The 22,260-nt window shown below is 38.4% G+C and overlaps 1 protein-coding gene across 3 annotated transcripts; it reads right to left on the bottom strand.

The window, feature by feature from the left end:
* Window positions 1-18,672: 18,672 nt before the first annotated feature.
* LOC122103096 (tubulin beta chain-like) lies at window positions 18,673-20,010 on the bottom strand. 3 transcript variants are annotated; one of them, XM_042673591.1, is made up of 2 exons: window positions 19,834-20,010; window positions 18,673-19,728 (listed from the first exon to the last, which is right to left on the bottom strand). In XM_042673591.1, the coding sequence occupies exons 1-2, from the start codon at window positions 20,008-20,010 to the stop codon at window positions 18,673-18,675; spliced, it is 1,233 nt and encodes a 410-aa protein (XP_042529525.1). The 3 variants fall into 3 exon arrangements, with proteins under 3 accessions (XP_042529525.1, XP_042529526.1, XP_042529524.1); XM_042673592.1 differs by having other exon boundaries at window positions 18,673-19,847; window positions 19,962-20,010; XM_042673590.1 differs by having other exon boundaries at window positions 18,673-20,010.
* Window positions 20,011-22,260: the final 2,250 nt, after the last annotated feature.

Below are 22,260 nucleotides of genomic sequence, written 5' to 3'. Positions count from 1 at the left end.
TCCTGACCAAAGTTGTAAACTTTGTTTTTCGACATAATGACTTGTACATCTCATTGTTGCAATGAGTCCACCTGTATCGTTATTTAAAAATGTGTTTTTTTCCTTCCCCTCCACAAATTATACCAACAACAAATACAGTGAAAGCAGGGGTTATACTGTGGGGGAGGGACATACAAAACAACAAAGGAATCATCTTATGAATATGTTCAAAACAATCGCAAGAAAAAAAATTTGAGTCCTTCTCTTGGGGGTTATTTCATCCAACATCAACTTATCTGAACTTTTCTGCATGTCTCAGACATATACTAGTTATTGCAAATAAGGGAAACCATGGGACCTATGTTTCTTTGGGCCTGGATTACCTCACTTAAAAAAATTTTTCCAAGTCTTTCCATTTCCTAACAAATGGGTCAATGTCATTCTTCCTGATGGAGGCATAGAATTCCATTGTGTATATAGACCACAATTTCTTGATTCATTCATCTACTGAGGGGCATCTGGGTTGCTTCCATATCTTAGCTAAGGTAAATAATGTTGTAATAAACATAGTTGTGCTGGTAGTTTTAGTATGGTCTTGTGTGTGTTCATTTGGGTAAATGCCCAAAAGTGGGATTGCTGGGTCATAGGGGAGCTCTATGTGGAGTCTTTTGATCAACCTCCATACTACTTTCCAAAGTGGTTGAACAAGTTTACAGACCCACCAACAATGCAGTAGTGTTCCCTTCTGTCCATAGCCCCTCTAGCATTTGTTGTTATTAGAATTCTGGATTATAGCCATTCTATCTGGGGTGAGGTAGTACCTCAATGTTGTTTTGATTTGCATTTCTTTCATGGCCAGGGATGTTGAGCATTTCTTCATGTGTTTATTGGCCATCCTTCTTTCCTCTTCAGAGAAGTTTGTCTTTAAGGCTTTAGCCCACTTATTTATTGGGCAGTTGTTTCCTTGAGGATTTGTTGGTCGGGCATTTAATTTTGTGAGTTCCAGTCATATTTTAGATATGAGACCCTTATCCGTTGTATGGCTAGTGAAGATCTTCTCCTAATCTGTGGTTGATCTATTGATCTTGCTAGCTATGTCCTTTGCCGTGCAGAAGCTCTGCAATTTCATGCAATCCTATTTGTCTAACCTTTCTTTGATTTGCTGTGTTTCTGGGTGTCCTTGGCCTGTGCCAAGGAGACCTAGGTAGTCTCTTATTCACAGACTCCACTCCTAAATTACTCAAGCTGATTCAAACCTTTGACAAAGCAGCAGGGTATAAAATTAACCCTCAAAAATCAATGCCTTTTCTGTATGCCAAAAATAAGAAAAGCGTGGCTCAAATTAGGATAGCAACTCCATTCGTAATAGCCCCACAAAAAATAAAATACCTAGGAATTAACTTAACCAAAGAAGTGATGGAACTCTATGATGAAAACTTTAAAAACCTGTTAATGGAAATCGAAACAGAATGTAGAAAGTGGAAAAACCTCCCATTCTCCTGAATTGGAAGGATCAACATCAATAAAATGACAAGACTTCCCAAGGCTATCTACAAGTTCAATGTGATGCCTATCAATATTCCAACCTCATTCTTCAAGGAAAGAGAAGAAGTAATCCAAAAATTCCTATGGAACAATAAAAGTCCCCAAATAGCAAAAATTATCCTTAACAGAAAGAACAGAGCTGGAGTAATATCAATACCAAATTTCAAATTCTACTACAAAGCCATAATTGAGAGGGAGTCTTGTGGAAGTTCTTGCCTTGTATGGCATGTAATTGAAATCCTCCTGCTCTCATCTCCCCATGAACCTGAGTGATAGAAGTATTCCATCACGCACAGCCAGGTGTTGGGGATCATTGCAGATAAAACTTCACTGGTCTTGAACTGATGTCCCAAATAGCTAGCTTTATAGGCATATGCCTTCAAAACCTTGTTGTATCCCGTTTCACTTTGAAGTAGTGTTTGTACATGCTTAGAGATACAATGATAACACACTACATGTTTAATATATAGAATAGTCAATATAATTAGCAAGTTTATCTCCTAAATCTTTGCAGCTAATATATTTTGGTAACCTCCTGACTCTGCTAGTCATTTTTTCTAATATACCATAAACATGAATACATTGATAATGTGGACTAGAAGATTGGATGTTGATAGATATAGACAAGTTAGACAATTTGTAGTAAATATATATTTATCTATTGCTGGCTCTGAAGAACATTATCATATATTCACAATAACAATACCACAATATATTCACCATGACAATAATTTTCCTGCAGTGTAGAATTTTCCATTTCATAATCTGCCATCTTTTTAACTTTTTACATTCTCACAGTATGAATTTTTTCTTGTTTCTTATAATGTTTTGAAATTATTAAGATGGAATTAAAAAATTTGTAGAGTCTCCTAAAATTAGCTCATTTTGTTTGATTTTGTGTTGCTAAATCATTAAAAACAAGGTTTCCTGAAAGTTATGCTAGAAGACTATATCACTAAATTGTATTCTATTTACATCTTATTATTGTACTTTGATATAGAGTTTTGCTGTTGCTGTTTTATGATATAGAGTGCTGTGAAGCCGGACTGAAACTTGCAACCCCACTGCCTCCAGTAACAATTCTTTATCACCAGGTCTGGAGGCTCATAATTATAACCCTAGCTAATCAGGAGGTTGATACCTGATATTTAGTTAAGACAGCCGGAGCAGGAAATTTTATGAGTCTCTCCTCTCCAGTTCACTAAAAAAAGCTTGCAGCTGAAATGAAGTACAATTGGTAGAGCACTAAGGTCAAGGGAAAGATGCTTGGGATTGTCATATAACCCCCGAGTTCAAGCCCTAAGACACAAATATGAACAGACACACTTTCACACACACACTACCACACACATGTACACGCACAAAGTCCCAGGCAATGTTGTATCTTAAATTCTTATCCAGAGATTGGACAACAGCCTACTTATTTGTGAAGGTTTTTCCTTGATTATTTTGAAGGAGGAGGATAGTTCATGGGACACAGATGACAAGACTTTAGTGAGGAATACTTGATAAAAGATTAACTTATAAAAAGAACAGGAACACAGTTTTTATCTTTAAATCTTACATTCCTTCAACTATACTATTTTTAAAAATTAATCCTTGAATTATGAGAAAACAATGTAGCATCTCTTCCCTTCTCCCCTTCCCCTCTGTCATAAAATATGACAACAAATTCAAAAATACTCTTTTATCTTCTAAGAATGTACACCTGTAAAAATGTCTGACTATATGTGTAATGTTTGTTTTCCAATATTTATTTGATTTTCCCACCGCTAAGAATTTCCTTTTTTCCTGATGACAGCACACTTGGGCTTCAAGGGCAAACAAGATTAAGAAACAAAAACCTAACAATGTCTTAGGAAGTAGATGTTAAAAATGACAGCCTGAGGGGTTCCTGAGAGGCAAAATGATTTGTGCAGGAAGAGAGGAATAGTGACAAATAAGGCCTGGATATGACCTAGGAAGGGCTTTTTGAGGCTGAGACATGCCTGTATCTAGGCCTAGCTGAGGATATTGGGAGTTGACAATGTCCACATGTGTATAAAGTGATGTGGGAGGGGAGATTTCAGCCTCCAGTTTGTCTTTGGGATGGTCTTATGTGAGCAAGCAGCTTAGATCATTGGGCTCTGAGAGATGACATTACCTCCCTCACAATGGAATAGAATATAGAACTCTGAAAGCCACGCAACTGTAACCTACAATCAGCTCAAGCCAGCTCACTTGGCCTGTGGCTCAGGAACAAGAAAGATGTTCTTGTGTTGGTTTCAAAGTCAAGAGACTCAGGTCTCAAGCATGAGAGGTGTGAGTGCCTCACTCGATGCTGCAGACATTGGATCAGTGCCAAACCACTAATCCAATGTCTCAGGACTTTTTATAAGAAGAAACCAAGGAAATCACGAGGCAATTCAGGCCAGGTATAACTATGACAGAAAACCTATTTAATCTCATCCTAGCCCACACTAGAAACTTCTTCTTATGTGCTTTTATGTGTAGACAGAAAATATTTGCTGTGCGCTTTTCAATTCACTCTATTACAATTACTCAGTTTGAAGTGTACTCCCATTTCCGTGTTTCATAGATCCATTCTTTTTTACCACCTCAGTGTGACAATGAGTCAGGCCAAACCCTGAATGTGCCTTATAATATATGGAGCCTGGACTCAGGCTTTCTGCAAATTTTGGTAATGGTCCTGGTCCCTGCCTACCAGAAAGGTGATCCCTTCTATGTTGGAAACGTCCTCCACCACTACACAGAATGGAGGACAATGGAGCAGTTGCTGGATATTCTGTTTAAAAAGTGAGTGTTCAAAAAAAAAAAAAAAAGTGAGTGTTCCTGGGCTGGGAAGGTGGCTCAGTGGTAGAGAGCTTGCCTTGCATGCATGAGGCCCTGGGTTCGATTCCTGACCACCATATAAGCAGAAAACAAGCCAGAAGTGGTGCTGTGGCTCAAGTGATAGAGTGCTAGCATTGAGCTGAAGAGCAGAGGGACAAGGCCCAGGCTCAGAGTTCAAGCCCCATGACCGGACACACACAAAAAAAGTGAGTGTTCCTAAGCCAGGCACCAGTAACTCCCGCCTGTAATCCTAGATTCTCAGGAGGCAGAGATCTGAGGTTCATGGTTCAAAGCCAGCCCTGGAAGGAAAGTCCATGATACTCTTATCTCCAATAAACCACTAGAAAACCAGAAGTGGTGCTGTGGCTCAAACGGTAGAGTGCTCGCCTTGAGCTGAGGGGCTGAGGGATAGCACCCAAGCCCAGAGTTCAAGCCCCATGACCAACAAAAAAAGTGAGTGTTCCTCCTTCAAACCAAGGGCTGATGAGACCCCCCTGGCAGAGTATTGGAATACTTGGTACATCTCTGAGACAGTTTCGCTGGGGTCTTATCAAAGGAGCTTGGCTTGAGACAAAGAAGTGCAGTCCTTGGCTAATTCCTTAGGACTGGGCTGCCAGAACATTTCATTTGCCTCATAAGCTAGTGGAGCCTTAGCAATTTGCTTGCTGAGAGACTAGGATTTAAGGAAGGAGCCAGTGGCACCCAAAGTCCATTAAACCCGAAACCGAACCCGAACTCGAACCCGAACCCTAAGACAAACCCAACCCAAAACCCGAACCCGAACCCTATCCCGAACCCGAACCCGAACCCAAACCCGAACCTGAACCCGAACCCGAACCCAAACCCGAACCCTAACCCGAACCCGAACTCGAATCCGAACCCTAACTCAAACCCCAACCTGAACCCGAACCCTAAGCCTAACCCTAACATTAATCCGAACCTGAACCCAAACCCAACCCCGAACGCAAAACCGAACCCAAACCCGATCACCGACCCAAACCCGAACCCGAACCTGAACCCTAACCCAAACCCTAACCCTAACCCTATCCCGAACCCGACCCTGAACCCGAACCCGAAACCTAACCCGAATAAGAAACCAAACCCAAATCTGAAACTGAACCCGAACCCGAACCTGAACGTGAACTTGAACCCGAACTGGAATCCGAACCTGAATCCGAACCCGAACCCTAACCCGAACCCGAACCCGATCCTGATCTCGAACCCAAACCCGAACCCGAACCCCAAGCAAAACCGGAACCCAAAACCGAACCCGAACCCAACCCGAAACCGAACCCGAACTCGAACTCGAACCATAACCCGACCAGAACCCGAACCCTAAGACGAACCCGACCAAAAACCCACACCTGAACCCGAACTGAAATTAAGAAAGCAACCTATTTTTACTAGCCACACAAAAAATAAAATACCTAGGAGTTAACTTATGAGGTGAAGGTCCTCTATGATGGGAAGTTTAAAAACCTGAAAAAGAAAATTAAAGCAGAGCTATGGAAGTGGGAAACTTCCCATTCTCCTGCATTGGGAGGATTAACATCATGACAATGGCAATACTGCCAAAGGCTATATCCAAATTCAATGTGATACCTACCAATATCCCAATGTCACTCTTCAATAATGTAGAAGAAGCAATCCAAAAATTCGAACAATAAAAGACCCAGAATAGCAAAGAAGTTTATTGTGACAATCATTTTGTATTGCCACCTTGATTCTACAAAGTCATTTATGAATTTTAAATTTCTTCCCTCCCTTTGGATAAAGCTCACAAACACCCTGCCTCTAGCTCCCAGACACTTAACTCTTAGCTCTGGACAATTGTTCCTAGATAATGTGTTACTTAATTGTATTTTGAGTGCATAAAATATGCATATAAAACTAGCATATTTTGATCTTATGAGAAAGCAGCCTTTTTTTCCCCTCTCAAATTTATTTCCTGATAGGCATTTTTATACAGAATCTGTTTTCTTTTTTAAATGAAAGACTGGTAGGAAACTATGTTCATAATCTGGCTCCTTCTCTCGCACCTCAACACCTAAAACACAAATTTCACAAAGCATTTACAAGAAACAATGCAAAAACCAAACATTGGGAATGCTCAGATGCAGAATGTTTTACAAAACCCAGAATAACTCTGCTGTCTGAGGGAGGGGCTGACTGTATAAATTAACAAACAAACCCAAAAGAGCAGCCAGGAGTACCAGACGTGAGTGTCCCTGGCTGCTACTCCATGGACAAAGAGCATGGAAGGGCTCCCTGAGCCTGCTGGAGAGTGCATGGAGGAGTTTCCTTGCCAGCTTGAGTACAAAAAGATGGCTTCACCCGCCTGGATCTGTCTTTCTTGTTTTCTCCCCACAGCAGAGCAGAATTGTCCCCTGCTCTAAGAAGAATAAATATTGTACCAGCCAATCTGCAGAGTGGTTTCTGGTTGGTCTGCACACCTTCTTAGGTAGGCGCCCTCTGCCCCGCGGTGTGTGTGTGCTCCCAGAGTCTGATCCTCAGGGCCCAAGCCCACGGGGCAGGCATGTGTTAGATGTGAGTCAGTGACACTGTCATTCACACAGCAGCTGCCGTTTTGCTGCCCTAGCTGAACAGCAGTTGCACCCTGATCTTCTCCCACAGTCCCAGGCGAGGTGCCCGCAATGGCCCGATATGGGCAGGCTGCCACTAGGATCCTACTTCACCAGACAGACATGCATGCCAGATGAAGTGGCTGCCACCTGAATTATTAATTATTTTATGGAGCAGTATTAAACAAAGTGATACACATTACTATATGATATGTAATGCTATATCCTTGAGTCTCTAGTCCAAAATTATTGAACTTTATACTAGCAAGAATGGATTTTATTGTTTGTATTCATAAGGCCATAATGGAAAACTGAAATAAAAATACAACAAAACTCTTATCCATAAACACCTGATTAAATCTCAGAATTTGAAAAAAAATTGTTTGTAAGTAGTGCAAATGAAATTATACTAGAATAGCAAAATACACACAAAAAACATTACATTAGTTACGTTCAAATGTAAAATAAGTAATTACAGACACAATTCCTACTGGATAAAAAAATATTACAGTAGTTTAAAACGTTGAAGTGATATAGGTCATATATTTTGTTTTTATAAAACTTATTTAAATCTCCAAGCTCTGTTTATCTCAGTGAAGGAAAATGTTAGAAAGTAGAAATTATTTGTGGCACCTCTTGCTTGCAGTACCACGAAGGGGAGTGGCACGTCCTAATGGGATTCCTGAGATGAAAACCACACCCCGCCCAAGTAGACCCATCAGAGGTCCATGTGGTGACCCTAAGGGGGTCCAGGACACCGCATAGCTACTGCAGCAGCTGCAGGACCTTTCCGGTGGGCTGTAGCCAACAAGGTTCCATTAGTGACCAAACCAAGCAACCCAGACTCAGGTGCCAAAGCCAGGGGGGAAGGCAGGACAGACGCCAAGTCCTGGCTACCATCTGTGCAGCCTACAATTCCAAGGCCAAGCCCTTTCTCCTGCTTTGGAGAGCAACAAGGGTAGGGGGTGAGCCCATTGCCTCCAAATGGAGTATCCCTAGAATGGCACTCAGAGCTGGACCCATGTGGGCCAGAAGGGAGACAGAGGAGGCTACACAGCAAAGCAAGAGGGGATTCATTCCCCCGGTGCTGCAGCTGGTGTGCTGCAAGTCCAGGATTCTCTGGCACTGATTGGCATATGAAGGGTTGGCCCTGTATCGAGTCGACAAGGACCAGAAAGTGGAGGTCCACAGAGATGCTGAAGGGGCTCCAGGTTGTTGAGCTGCTGCAGCTGGCACAAGCAAGCTGACAGAGGGGCCAACACATGGCTCCAGTACCCAGACCCCCTTAAAAACTGAGAGGTGAACCAAGGCTTGGCTGCCTGGCCCCAAGGGGGCAGGCTTCATGCCTAGCCTTCCTTTACCCATGGACTGTGCAGTATACAAACATGGTGTCCCCCACCCCGCACTCGTGGGGGCAGGCAGTGACCCCAGAACAGAGTCTCCGTAGGATGGGCCATGCACTCAGGAGCACAGAAGACCAGTACCACCAGCAGAGCTGGAGGAGGAGAGGGCAGCAGTGTCCTCAACTACAGACACATGGCTGCCAGTTCCTGGGTGAAATGGAGCAACTGAGACTGGGAAGTTAGGTGGGAAGGGTGGGCGGGGCTCATCTGGCAATGCTGGGGAGCATGCACACACATCCACTCACTGCACATCCACCGTAAAGGAGTTGGCCACACATCTCAACGGGTGACCTGAGTAGGCACCCACACCCACAGGGACTACAGAAATGGAGTTTCACGTGGTGACTTGGAAAGGGCTCCAGGGCACAGCCTTGGAGCAATGAACAACTGGCAAAAACAAAAACAAAAGAAAAATGAAAAACGTCCAGTAAAACTTTTCAGCAATGATAACCGATTATACCTTAAAAACAGTTTTACTTTCTTCTTGTCCTGTATTTTTGCATGGGGCCCTCTGAATTAACCAGAAATCTTCAGGATTTGTTCATGCATAGTAATACAAATAAATATAGCTTCTATTCTTTTTTAGTTAAGGGAAGTTGCATTTAGTTCTTTCCATTGTTTGATTCATGAAAAAGAATTCCTGAAGTATATCTGTAAAACACCGAACTCAGCATTTCTTCTGAACTCCTCACTGAAGAAAGAGAATAAAATGACTGAGCAACAGGTAACACCCATATTGTCACTGTGCTAGCTGTCTCTCTGATTAGAAAATAATCCTGCCATGCATATGCAGATCGCTTATGCAAAATGTTTTCCAACAACTCTTGGTGTTATATTGCATTTATTTTCCTCTTCCTGCCTTCTTTTCTGCTCCTCTTCTCGAGTCCTGTTTCCCTCTTCCTTCTCTCCTACCTCTACTTTCTCCCTGTCCGATCCTCTTCTCCCTCCTGCTATGCCCTTCCTCCTTTCTTACCCCTTCCTCCTCCTTTCCTTTCCTATTTCTCTTCTACTTCTTTATGGTCCTGGGGGTTGGACACACACTAAGCAGATGCTCTCCTGCTCGCTACAGGCCTCCAGTCTGGACTTCATTTCAATGACACTCTATTTCTTTGGTGCAAAACCAACAAAGTCTTTTGATTCAGGATTTAATTCATTGTACATATTCTAAACCATGAATATGTGCTACTTCATACAGTGTGGCTAATAGGTTTGGATTATGCTTTGGGCTTCAGTTAAACTTATCAGAAATAATGTGTTTTGAAGGCAATCTAATGTGATCCTGTTACTCCCACATTAATGAACTGGTTACTTCATATATTGCACGAGTACTTCCATATTGCTCCCAGTTTAATGAACTGTCATTTTGTGGTAGCACCCACAGTAACACTAACCCAAGGATTGCTGGAGATAAGAAGATTAAGTCCAGACAGGAAAATCCATGAGATATGTATCTCAAAATAACTACTAAAAAGCCAGAAGAAAGCCTGTGGCTATGTGGTTTAGTGCCATATTTCCACAGAATAAGCTAACGACAGGGCCCAGGCCTCATTTGGAGAAGTGTGGTGGGTGCATACACACACACACACACACACACACACACACACACACACACACACACACACACACAATTTCCCAGCAAGAGCAAGTATCTGTTTTCCCAATAACATATCTGAGTTCCAATTTATGTGTTTGGATATTTTTGAAAGTTTTATCATCAACTTACCTAATTTTAATGAATGATACCCTGTTCACTATTATTTAATCCTGGTTGGAAAATATTTTAAGACACATTTTCATGTACAAAATTGTTTTTTCCCCAAATTGTGACTGTCTTGGTTTGTAAGAATGAAAGAATTGTGCCTTTAATTAATTAGTTCATTAATTAGAAAAGTAACCCTAACCCTAGAACCAATTGCCTTTGGATTCTAAAAGCCACAAAAGTACATTAAATTTATACATCCTGTCTTTGATTCAACTCATCTTTCTTAAAATAGTTTCTAGTTTTACTCAATATCGTGCCATTTTTCTAACCCAACATTCAGGCTAACCCTCACATTAATCATACCCTAATTCTCATATTATTAGCAGTTTCCTATTTATATTCATCCTAATTCGATCTTGACTTGTTATTCAAAGATTTACTTTCCGTTTGACCTTAAATTTTCCATTTCCCTAATGCTAACACTAAGCCCAGCTGGAACTGAAACCTAATTCTCAAACCTACTTATAGTCCAAAATTAATATTAAAAATACTCTAGTTTTTATACATTGTAATGAATATTCCAGTTTGCACTCTTTAAATGAGTTTCAATTTGCCCTAATTCCAACAAATTTCCTGACTCTACCTCTGAAGTGATCTTGTTCCCTAACATGAACCATTATATTACTAGTCCTCAAATTCTCTTACCAGGAAAAATACTGTAGTTACCATTAATCCTACTTTTTCCTGAACCACTGTATCCTAAAACAATTTCAGATTTACATATCACCTAGTCCTTTACTTAACGCTAACTCTCAACCTAAACCTGGCTGGAAAACTCTCATTAATCATTACAAGAATGATCACTGAGAAATAAATACAATGATAATGCTCTAGTTATTATTCACGTTCACATTTTTGCTTCTATTTGTTAGTGAAAACTCAATTTTATAGTAAAACTTTCCTATTCATAACACTGATCATAATCAGAACAAAATACTGACCCTGATTTTAATCCAAGTTATATGTCAATACTAACACTAACTAGTTAGTGTTACACTAGTTTTCATTCATCCTAACTTGATTCAAATAAGCCTTCCAAACATAGGTTTCAATTTTTTTCCAATATCTTAGTCATTTTCTAACCCTAAACTTAACCTTAACTGGTATATTGAATATTGCAAGTAGATTCTAATATTAATAGCAATACTCTAGTTCACATTCAGTCTAATTCTTACCAGGCTTATATTAAAATTTACCTTCAATTTGACCCTCATTTTTTTCTCCTTCACTCTAACCCTAACCATGGCTGGAATCCTAACCATATCCTTGCCATTAATCGTACCCCAATTCTAAAATTTATGAAAAATGTTCATTTTGTGCAATCCTAACTGAAATTTCACTGCTTCGAAATAAATTGCATGTTTTCCTAAACCCTACAGATTTTCTCACTCTTATCTCTGAACCTATCTTGTTCCATAAGAGGAATCATTATACCCATTGATCTCAAATCCTGATTTTATGAAATACACTGTACTTCCATTATCCCAGATTTTCCTGAATTCCTAGAACCTAAAAAAGTTCAGCTTTACTTAACATTTAACACATTTTTTTTTCTTTTTGTCGGTCGTGGAGCTTGAACTCTGGGCCTGGGCACTATCCCTGAGTTCTTTAGCTCAAGGTGTGAGCTTGTACCACTTGAGCCACAGCACCACTTTCTGGTTTCCTGGTAGTTAATTGGAGATAAAATTCTCACAGACATTCCTGCCTGGGCTGGCTTTGAACTGGGGTCCTCAGAAATCTGCTTCCTGAGTAGGTAATGAGGCTGACAGAGGGATTACATTTAAATGTGTAAGGTAATGAGTACATTTCTTGTTTATCATTGTTACTACCTTCTTTGTTGTTGTCCAACTATCCCTTCCCTCTCCCATCTCCATCACACTTCTCTCCCCAAACTGTAAAGTTCATTTTCAGTACAGTGTGCTGTGAGTATTATTGTTGCAATAAGTCATCCTGGGTTGAACCCAAATTTGCTATTTCTCTAACCCTAATTCTAATTCTGTCTGTCCTAACCCTAACCATAATAATAATAATAGTTCAATTCAGAAGTTAACAAAAAATACTCGTTTTTGTTCATCCTGTTAATCCTCTGTACATCTTTAATTAAGTTGCAGTTTAACTTAAATCTTCCAAATGAGTTTATATGTGCATATATAAAGATATAATTTTATGTAAAAAACAAGATTTTTGGAGGAAGGAGTAACAAAAAGGAAATAGAGGGAGTATATTAGGGAAAGAGAATAACCAAACAGCCACTTCTGAAAATTAATAACCATTAATAAAATAACTAAAAATAAATAAATGACACACTGCCTTCCAGTGTTCTTGAAGAGAACCATGATATGTCTTGTGAAAGGAATACTTGTTCTAAACTTTGTTCATGCATAATTTATATTGGTATTGGCCAATTATTTAACTTACTGAATAAAAATTTATCAAATAAGATTCCATTACAAAAAATATAAAACAGTTACTTAGTAATTGTTTGAAGTTTAGAAAACATAATAGGCATGAAAAACAATGAACTGTACATCTTGTGTCTTGGATGAGTGATATATTAAACATTGTCTTTTATTCAAATGAATACTTAGCTTTACTTTTCAAAATAAATGCAATTTTATCTCCTTGCTGAACAAGTACTTATCCTGCAATTAAATGTATTAGTATATTCAGATATTCAAAATCTAAATTTTCTATGTTTGTTATGTAGCTCTACATATTCAGAATGACATGATTTTTCTATTCGTAAATGTCTAAACTCTAGGATTTTTGCTTCATCAATATAAATTGTCTCATGAGGTTTTTGTGAAGGCTCCAGTAACCAGTGTGGGATTTTTGCTTCATCAATATAAATTATCTCATGAGGTTTTTGTGAAGGCTCCAGTAAGCAGTGTGGTCAAAAACATTTCCTGAATTCTAAATTTTAAATCTAATCATTTTTAACCTTTGATTATATCAGTTATTGTCTCTTCAGAGCTACTAAAATAAATACTACTTTTTAAACATTTCACTCAAATTGTAAATAATATTAACATAGGTCAAACAGAGATTAATCATTTCAAATTCACCATATTTGATGATCTCAGTTTGAAGAATGTACAGAGTATAAGAATCTTATACTCAATAATATTTTTGGTTAAATTAAATTTTCTATCTAGATTTCTAAATTGGAGATAAATCACATTTTCTTCTTAATTTTTTTATTGTGAAAATATCGTACAGAGGGGTTACAATTATATGGGCAAAATAATAAGTACATTTCTTATCAAGCATTGTTTCCTCTTCTTTTGTTTACCCTTCTCATCCTTACCCACCTCCACACCCTCGCCAGCCAAAGTTGTAAAGTTCTTCTTTCCACATAACGTCTTATCCATCTCATTATTACAATGGGTCCAACGATATCCCTAAAATTATGAAGCAAAAATATTTCCAGGAAATATATTTTTCAATAAAATGTTTCAGTCCTTAGGTAAAGTGCATTATACTTTAATATAAATTTTATCTCAAAATAGAAATTCTGCATCTAATCTAATGTACTTTTTCATGCACAAAATTCTGTGACTTCTAGCCTTTACGTGATTTTAATTATAATTTTATTGTGAAATGATACCTACTTATATTTATTACAAACTTCTGTAATTATACAAATCATGCCTGTACATGCTAATTTACATAATTTAATACTCAAACAAAATTATCTTTTTTCTTGTCTCCCACAGGGAAGGATGAAGTGCTGAAATGTATTAAATGGAAGCACTCTAACAGAGAGTCTATAGGGAATGGAAATTTGCAACTTGAGGATGGGAACATGAGCACTTTCTACTTGGCTGAACAAGAATTTTGTTTCTACATTACTTTCTTGCCATTTAATCACACAGGGAAAACCACAAAATTTGAAGTTCATATGAAGGAATTACATTCCTAAAAGTTGTGGCAACCCTGCTCAAAAGCTCAATCTTATCACAAATTCTTTGGGCTTGCTGGCTGATCTATTTCTCTAAGACATGTTTCATATTATTAAGCATATTAGTAATTCAACAAGAAGTACATGGCAGGAGACTCCTGAAATTACATCTATTTCAGTGTAATATTTAGAAGAGAGGAAAAATATTATATTGATCTCCAATTCCTCCCTTTGGCCTTCAGTATACTAATTAATTGTCAAAACAATCGTGTAAGATGTTAGTTTATTTTCCCAATTTAATTAGAGATTAAGCAAGAGTTTTTTTTGCAGTAAAGTGATGACAGTAGTATCATAGCTCTGATATGAGCACCTCCTCCCTAACAAGTAATGCTCTATGTACTGTAAATATGGGAACCACACTAAATTCTATCTCTGTCTGTCTCTCTTTCTCTCTCTCTACTCACACACACACACACACACACACACACACACACACACACACACACACAAACACATAGAGCTGCCACTCAGACACATCAGAGATCAGTTCCATTCATTTGTAAGTATAGTTGATTGATGTTTGTGCTCCCTTGCTTTTCTTTGCTTCAGGATCTTGCCTGGACCTGTATGTTTCCCTGAATTCAAGTGCCTTGTTCTTAGTATACTGTGTATCTTTATATACTTCAGGCCAATTAAGAGTAACCTGAATACAATATCTTCAAACTTGACATTCAAGTCAAACTCCATGAATTCATACTACTGTTCCAAGATACTAGAATGTATTGCATCTAGAGACAAAAAAACGCCCACCTTTTTATTTTAGAAGGAATTGAAATCATGAAATAGAAGAATATCGATCAGGAACTGACCTAAGTGAATGGGAGTATGTGGGAAAATGTAGAATGCTGTATGTGTGTTATAGATACAGAATAATAGGCTCATTTATTGAAAACTTGTCATCCTATATTGAAAGCTCAATTTAAGCATACAGTTTTTCAGTTACTTTGCTTACCTATCACTTCTGATCACAAATTCTCTTATGAGTATGCATAATATCTTTGAATAAATCACACGATTTTTTGGTACTTAACATCTTACGGAAAGACAGTCTGCTTCTACATTTTTCATTCTATGTGACAAACCCTTATTTTTTTCCCCTTTTTCTGAATAAATGTATTCCTGGAAACAGGATATTGACAGCAAATCTGAGTGTAATCTTCATTTTGTAAACTTCAAATATAATATAAACTTTGTATTGACTAGTCATTTTTTAAAATTAGTGATATTCATGAAAACAATATTTTGATGCCTTTAAGTTAATTGATAATTGCTATGGTAGTTCTTGTGCCTAATTGACTTAACCATTATATTACTCATGCATAAACATTACATTGCACTTTTTTATTTTTATATATAAAATAATCCCCAAGGGTTTACTTTAAAGTGATAGTGATAATAGGGGAGTTGTCTTCATGTTCCAAACTTTATATTTACTTCAGTCAAAGTACTAGAAACACATGATGTTTACTGGAGCAATTTAAAAGCTGAGAAGGCATATCTAAAGAGAATGGGTTTATTGATTAAAACATAGAATAGAGTAAAAAAGTCAGGTTTCTTGCTTGAGACTGCATAAATTTCGTATGAATGTAGCTCAAGATGTGACTCACAGATAAATTCATATTTATATTATTGAGATTTACAACACAATATAAGCAATATAGGTATTTAAGGAATTAGTCATTCAAAACCCTAGATACATAATGGATGAAGAATGCAATTGAAAATAGCAAAGGGAAAACAATTCAACATGCAGCTTTTATGATTTTATAATACTAATATGGAAGTAATGGAGCTTTTCTCTTTCTGAAGAAGAACGTTTAGCCAGTAATTTCAATGTAAGTCATCAACTGTAATGAGTCTAAAGTCTTTTCCTCCAAGAAATCCAAGAGTACTACACTCATCCTCTGAAGAGTAAATAAGTAATTATTTTCAATAGCTTTGCTTAATATTAATTTACTTGTAGTAAATAGGTTTAAATGTCTTCTCTTCCTCTCTATTTAATTACATCCATTTCTGTCTTTTTCTGTTTCTTCTTACAAGGCTGAAATCACTATTTCAAAGTAGTCTAAGCAGGAAAACAAAATAACCTGATACAACAATCACAAATCCTAAATTATGTGAAAAAATCCAAAATATAAACAATAAATCTGAGGAAGAGGAAAAACAATGACAGAATAACAACAGAAAATTATCCTAGCAATCTCTAATGAAACAGAGATTTAGAGTCCTAGCAGGTACTCCACATCTAGAGGGTCACATCAAATCAGCTATAATTATAGATATGCAGCTATAAATATAGACATAATTATAGACATACATTTCATAAGAAGATTTTATTCTGTCTTCACAAGAAAACAGAAATCTATGAAAAGGTGCCAGCCAGTAACACATTGGGCAGCACATTCAAAACCACATGTGCAGTGTGGAAATAAAAGGGCAACATGGAAAAAAGCAGGAACAGAAGTATACACCAGAGAGAGCCACATCCATACACATAGACAATTCACCATACCACTGAACAGTCCATATGGTCACTGGAACCACAAATATTAACATCACAAAATCTCAACACAACTGATTTCTATTCCTTAATGGACTCGACAAAAACGCAATTCCAGAAAAACAAATCACAAGAGACAACCAAACCAAGACCCTGAAAATCAACCAAGAACATAGATAGTCACCTATTAATATCATAGATCCCCCAAAAGAAACCCTCCAAATGGACAAAACAAATAAGAAAAATACAAGAAAAGTGATGTCAAAGTAGTATAATTCACACAGTAAATAACCAGGCATTAGAACAGACAATCAAGGATGTAGAAAATAGTTATCAAAATGTATTACAGATACTGCAGAAAAATGTGATTAATGGAAAGATAGAAAACTTCTAGAAGGAAATTGTGAACAAGATGAGACCAACCAGTCATTAGCAAAATAATTCATGGAGACTTCAAACAGAAAGATAAATAAATTCTGAGAAGGCAAGGGAGTCCAAGAAAAAATGGATGCCTAGCTAAAAGATATGAGAGAAGACACAGCCAAGAAAACAAGCCTTACATCTCCCTTAACCAAAGAAAAAATGTACAGAAAGCCCATACAAGACCTAAAACAAAGCTTTAATAAAGAGACAGAATCCCTAAAAAAATGACCAATTAGAAGGCAGGGAAATCAAAAACAAAGTAGAAAGTCTCCACAGCAAATTGATGACATAGAAGATAATCTCAGGGTCAAAGACAGAATAGATATAATAAGAAAGAGGAAATAATCATTTAGAACAAATCCAAGAAATAAGAAATGATCTTGCCAGAACTTCAAGACTCAGTTAAAGGATCATATTTCGGGGAGATAGGTATCAAGGAGGAGAAGAGCAAGAAACTAAATGGATGGGAAGAATATTGCAGAATTCTAGCAGAGAACATTTCAAACATCCAGCGAGATAGGCTCATTCAGAAAAGAGAAGCCTGTAGAAACCAAACAGAATTCTAGAACTGAACAATCCACCATGACATCATAATCCTTTTGAGGATTATTAAAGATCGAGGAAAGGATTCTTAAAGATGCCATAGAGAAAAGATTGATTATTTATAAAGGATATACAGTCAGAATAAATACAAATTTCTTAGCTGATATGGTAAAAAGGAAAGCCTGGCATTTTATATGACAAACATTAAAGGTAAACAACTACCAACCATGAATATAGTCCCAAGCCAAACTCTCTTTTACATTTAAAGGATATATAAACATATTTCATGACAAAGAAAACTTGACACAACAAATTATCAGGATAGAATATAATCAAATATATCCTACATACAGAAGATCAAGAAGAAGAGAACTGGTTATATAATATGCTCCCTACCAGAGAACAAGGTAAATATGTTAAGAGTAGACGAGGCACAGCTCCTAACAACAGGTGTATAACATAACAGAACTTATCAGATATTTCTGTCTGAACTCTCCATATCAATGGACTTAAATTTGCAAATAGAAGACATAGATTAGATAATAGTATCAAAAACCAAGATGCATGCATCTAGTATCTATGAGAGACACATTATCAAACACATTCTATGAAGCTAGAAGTAGACTCCTCCTCAAATCACATAAAGACTCACCAAAGAAAGAGAACTATGAACTCAACTCTTTGATAAGCATTAATGCAGAACTTCTTAATAAAATTCTCACTAACCAATTTCAGCAACTAACAAAAAAATCATATGTTATGATCAAATAGGATTCAACTTGGATAAAAGTGGATTTAATATTCTTGTGAATAAACATAATACAAACTATCAGCAGAAGCGGGGACAAGAAACACATGATCGTCTATAGGGATGTGGAAATAGCTTTTTTTTTTTTTTTTTTTTTTTTTTACAAAATGTATACTTCTTTATTTATATAAATAGGGCTTTAAAATAATACTATTCAAAAGAAATCTGCATTTTTACATTCACCATCAGTTAGTTCCTGACCGGAAAGGCTGTGCATGATGATACACAGCAGGGACCTCAATGCATGACAACAGGATCTCAGGAAAGCACCATTCATTTGAGAAGTAGTAGGCAGGTTCTGACAGTCCTGTTGCACTGCTACCAATGGGAAGTCTTAAACTTCTTCCTCCACCAAGTCTTCTTCAAATTCCCCCTGTTCATCAGCAGTGGCATCTTGGCACTGCTGGTACTCGGACACCAGGTCGTTGATATTGCTCTCAGCCTCAGTGAACTCCATCTCATCCATGCCTTCTCCCGTGTACCAGTGCAAGAATGCCTTGCGCCGGAACATGGCACTGAACTGCTCTGAGGTGCGCTTGAAGGGTTCTTGGATGGCTGTGTTGTTGCCGATGAAGGTGGCCGACATCGTAAGGCCACGCGGGGGGATGTCACATACAGCTGTCTTCACATTGTTGGGAATCCAGTCTGCAAAGTAGCTGCTGTTCTTGTTCTGCATGTTGAGCATCTGCTCATCCACCTCCTTCATGGACATGCGGCCGCGGAAGATGGCAGCTGCTGTCAGGTAACGACCATGGCGGGGATCACAGGCGACCATCATGTTCTTGGCATCAAACATCTGCTGGGTGAGCTGGGGCACAGAGAGAACATGGTACTGCTGGCTGGCCCGGCTGGTCAAGGGTGCAAAGCCAGGCATGAAGAAGTGTAGGCGGGGGAAGGGCACCATATTCACGGCCAGCTTGCGCAGATCTGCATTCAGCTGGCCGGGGAAGCGCAGGCAGGTGGTGACTCCACTCATGGTGGCAGACACCAGGTGGTTCAGGTCTCCATAGGTGGGTGTGGGCAGCTTCAGGGTGCGGAAGCAGATGTCATACAGGGCCTCATTGTCGATGCAGAAAGTTTCATCTGCATTTTCCACCAACTGGTGGATAGACAAGATGGCATTGTAAGGTTCTACCACGGTGTCTGAAACCTTGGGGGAGGGCATGATGCTGAAGGTGTTCATGATGCGGTCTGGATACTCCTCTCGGATCTTGTTGAGAATCAGGGTGCCCATGCCTGATCCAGTGCCACCTCCCAGGGAGTGAGCCAGCTGGAAACCCTGGAGACAGTCACACCTTTCTGACTCCCGTCGTACCACATCCAGCACCGATTCTAACAGCTCGGCTCCCTCCGTGTAGTGGCCTTTTGCCCAGTTATTGCCTGCCCCGCTCTGGCCAAATATGAAGTTGTCTGGCCTAAAGCTCTGGCCAAATGGTCCCGATCTTACTGAGTCTAAGGTGCCAGGCTCTAGGTCCACCATGATGGCCCGAGGAACATATTTGTTGCCAGCTGCCTCATTGTAATACACCTCGATTCTCTGCAGCTGTAAATGGCTGTCCCCATAGTAGTTGCCAGTGCAGTCAATATTGTGCTCATCGCTTAGCATTTCCCAAAACTTTGCACCAATCTGGTTGCCACACTGGCCTGCCTGTATGTACACAATCTCCCTCATGGTGCAGGGCTGCAGAACAGATGGATGTGTGTCTTCAGCAGTGGTGCCCACAGAGGCAAACAGGTAGAGCTGGGAAGCAGGAATCTCTTTTTTTTTTTTTTTTTTTTTTTAAACCATATAACTTTTGCACTCGTGTGTGTGGCTTACTCTATCTAGCATAATGCCTTCAACATTCGTCCATGTTGTAGTCTGTTTAAATAACATTCTATTACATGTATATATCACATGCTGCTCACCTTATTTTAAGTTATTGGATACTTCAGTGATTAAATAGATTACACAAATCACTTAAAAAATGTAGATTATCTGGGCATCAGCTGTCATCTTAGCTACTGAAAAAGCTGAGATCTGAGCATCAGGGTTTTTTTTTTTTTTTTTTTATTTCAAGTGATCTTTAATATGGTAAATTATAGATTATCTTTTTTTTTTTTTTTTTTTTTGTTTTCCCCCTACCATCCCCTCCCTCCCACCCTTCCCCGAGGTTCTTTTTTTTTTTTGATTGTGATTAAATGATTACATAATTTCAAAGTCACAAGTTCATTCTAACTTCCCTGGAGCAAATTGTCTACCACAGTCTGTAATATATAACTTTTAATATATAGCTTTTAACAAGCTCCAATACCGCTTTATGATTAAAAGGTCTGAGAAGCTAGGAATGCATGAAACATTCCTCAATATAATACTGAGTATATATATGACACAGATAATTAACATTTACCTCACGGTGGAAACCTGAAGACATTAACATCAGGAATGAGACAAGAATGTCCACTCTCTCTACTACTCTTCAATAGGGTAGTCAAATTTCTTGCAAGAACAATAGACAAGAGAAAAACATAAAGCAGATCCAAATATGGAAGAAGTAAAACTATCCCTTTTTACAGATGAAATGACCCTGTATTTAAAGACCCTGTGGCTTCCTCTCTCAAGTTAGTACAGGTGATGCTAAGCTTCAGCAATGTAGCAGTGTATAAAAACCACAAGAATCAGTAGTTTTTCTGTTACCAACAATGGGAAGATCCATGCTGAAATCCGAAATACAACCTCATATGTATTAGCCTCAGAAACAAATCAAATCTAAACAAAACAAAACAACAAAACTAGGAATTAATGAATTTAACTAAAATTGTGAAGGACCTATATGTGAAAACTTTAAAAATATAAAAAGGGAAATTGAAGGAGATTTAAGGAAATAGAATGTCTTTCAATGTTCCTTGTTAGAAGAATTAACATTTTTAAAATTGCAATACTTCCCCCAAACAATTGGCAGTGCAATACTCATCAAAATCCCAACAAAATTCTTCAGTGCAGTAGAGAAAGCAGTCCAACTTTAATATGGAATTACAAAATTACAGATGATGCAGAATGCTTAGAAATGAATTCATGGGCCTATAGTCATCTTACACACACACACACACACACACACACACACACACACAATGGGATTATATTCACCCATCAGAAAGATGACTTTTCACCAGTGGTAACGAAAATGAAAGGTTTGGGAAAATTATATTAAGAGAAAAAAGAAAGGAATGCAGACACAGAGCAGTATAGGTTTCAGGGATTCATTCATTTATTGAAACTAGAAGGTGCATACAAATCTATAAATAAACCTCGTCCCAGTTAATATGGCCATTACCAAGAAAACTAACAATAGCAAATGCTGGCCAATTGGGAACTCTATTACACTGTTGGTGGGAAATTAAACTGGTTCAACTATTGTGGAATGCAGTATGGAGTTTCCTGAAAAGACTAAACCTATATCTCCTTTAAGACCCAGTAATTTCTCACATGGGCAGTAATCCAATCAATACCAAACAGTCTCACATGAAAGCTATCAGTATATCCATGTTCAGGGCCCAGGCCCAGAATTGAAGGACTGGAAAAAATTTACCACTGCAGGTATTTGTTTCTGCAAATATGAACCGTTTGATATAAGATACCAAATCAATCTATTTCCAGGAGCTAGTTTAGGACTTAAAGGTAGTAGGTGATAAAATGGCTCTTCGTTGAATGTTAGGACAAGATGTGGGCAGTCCATGAAATGGGGATTTGTTCTTATTGTTCGAGGTGCTTGAAGTCTGGACTTGGGCACTGTCCCTGAGCTCTTCAACTCAAGGTGAGTGCTCTACCTCTTGAGAGACAGTGCCTCTTCTGGTTTTCTGGGGGTTAAATAGAAATAAGAGTCTCATGGACTTTCTTGCCGAGGCTGTCTTTCAATTAAAGTCCTCAGATCTCAGCTTCCTG

The sequence above is a fragment of the Dipodomys spectabilis genome, unplaced genomic scaffold (genome assembly GCF_019054845.1).
Source record: "Dipodomys spectabilis isolate Male_0828 unplaced genomic scaffold, ASM1905484v1 ptg001703l, whole genome shotgun sequence".
In the NCBI taxonomy this organism is placed as follows: Eukaryota; Metazoa; Chordata; class Mammalia; order Rodentia; family Heteromyidae; genus Dipodomys; species Dipodomys spectabilis.
The sequence above is the reverse complement of the archived record's forward strand: the minus strand, read 5'-3'. Positions and strand labels throughout refer to the sequence as shown.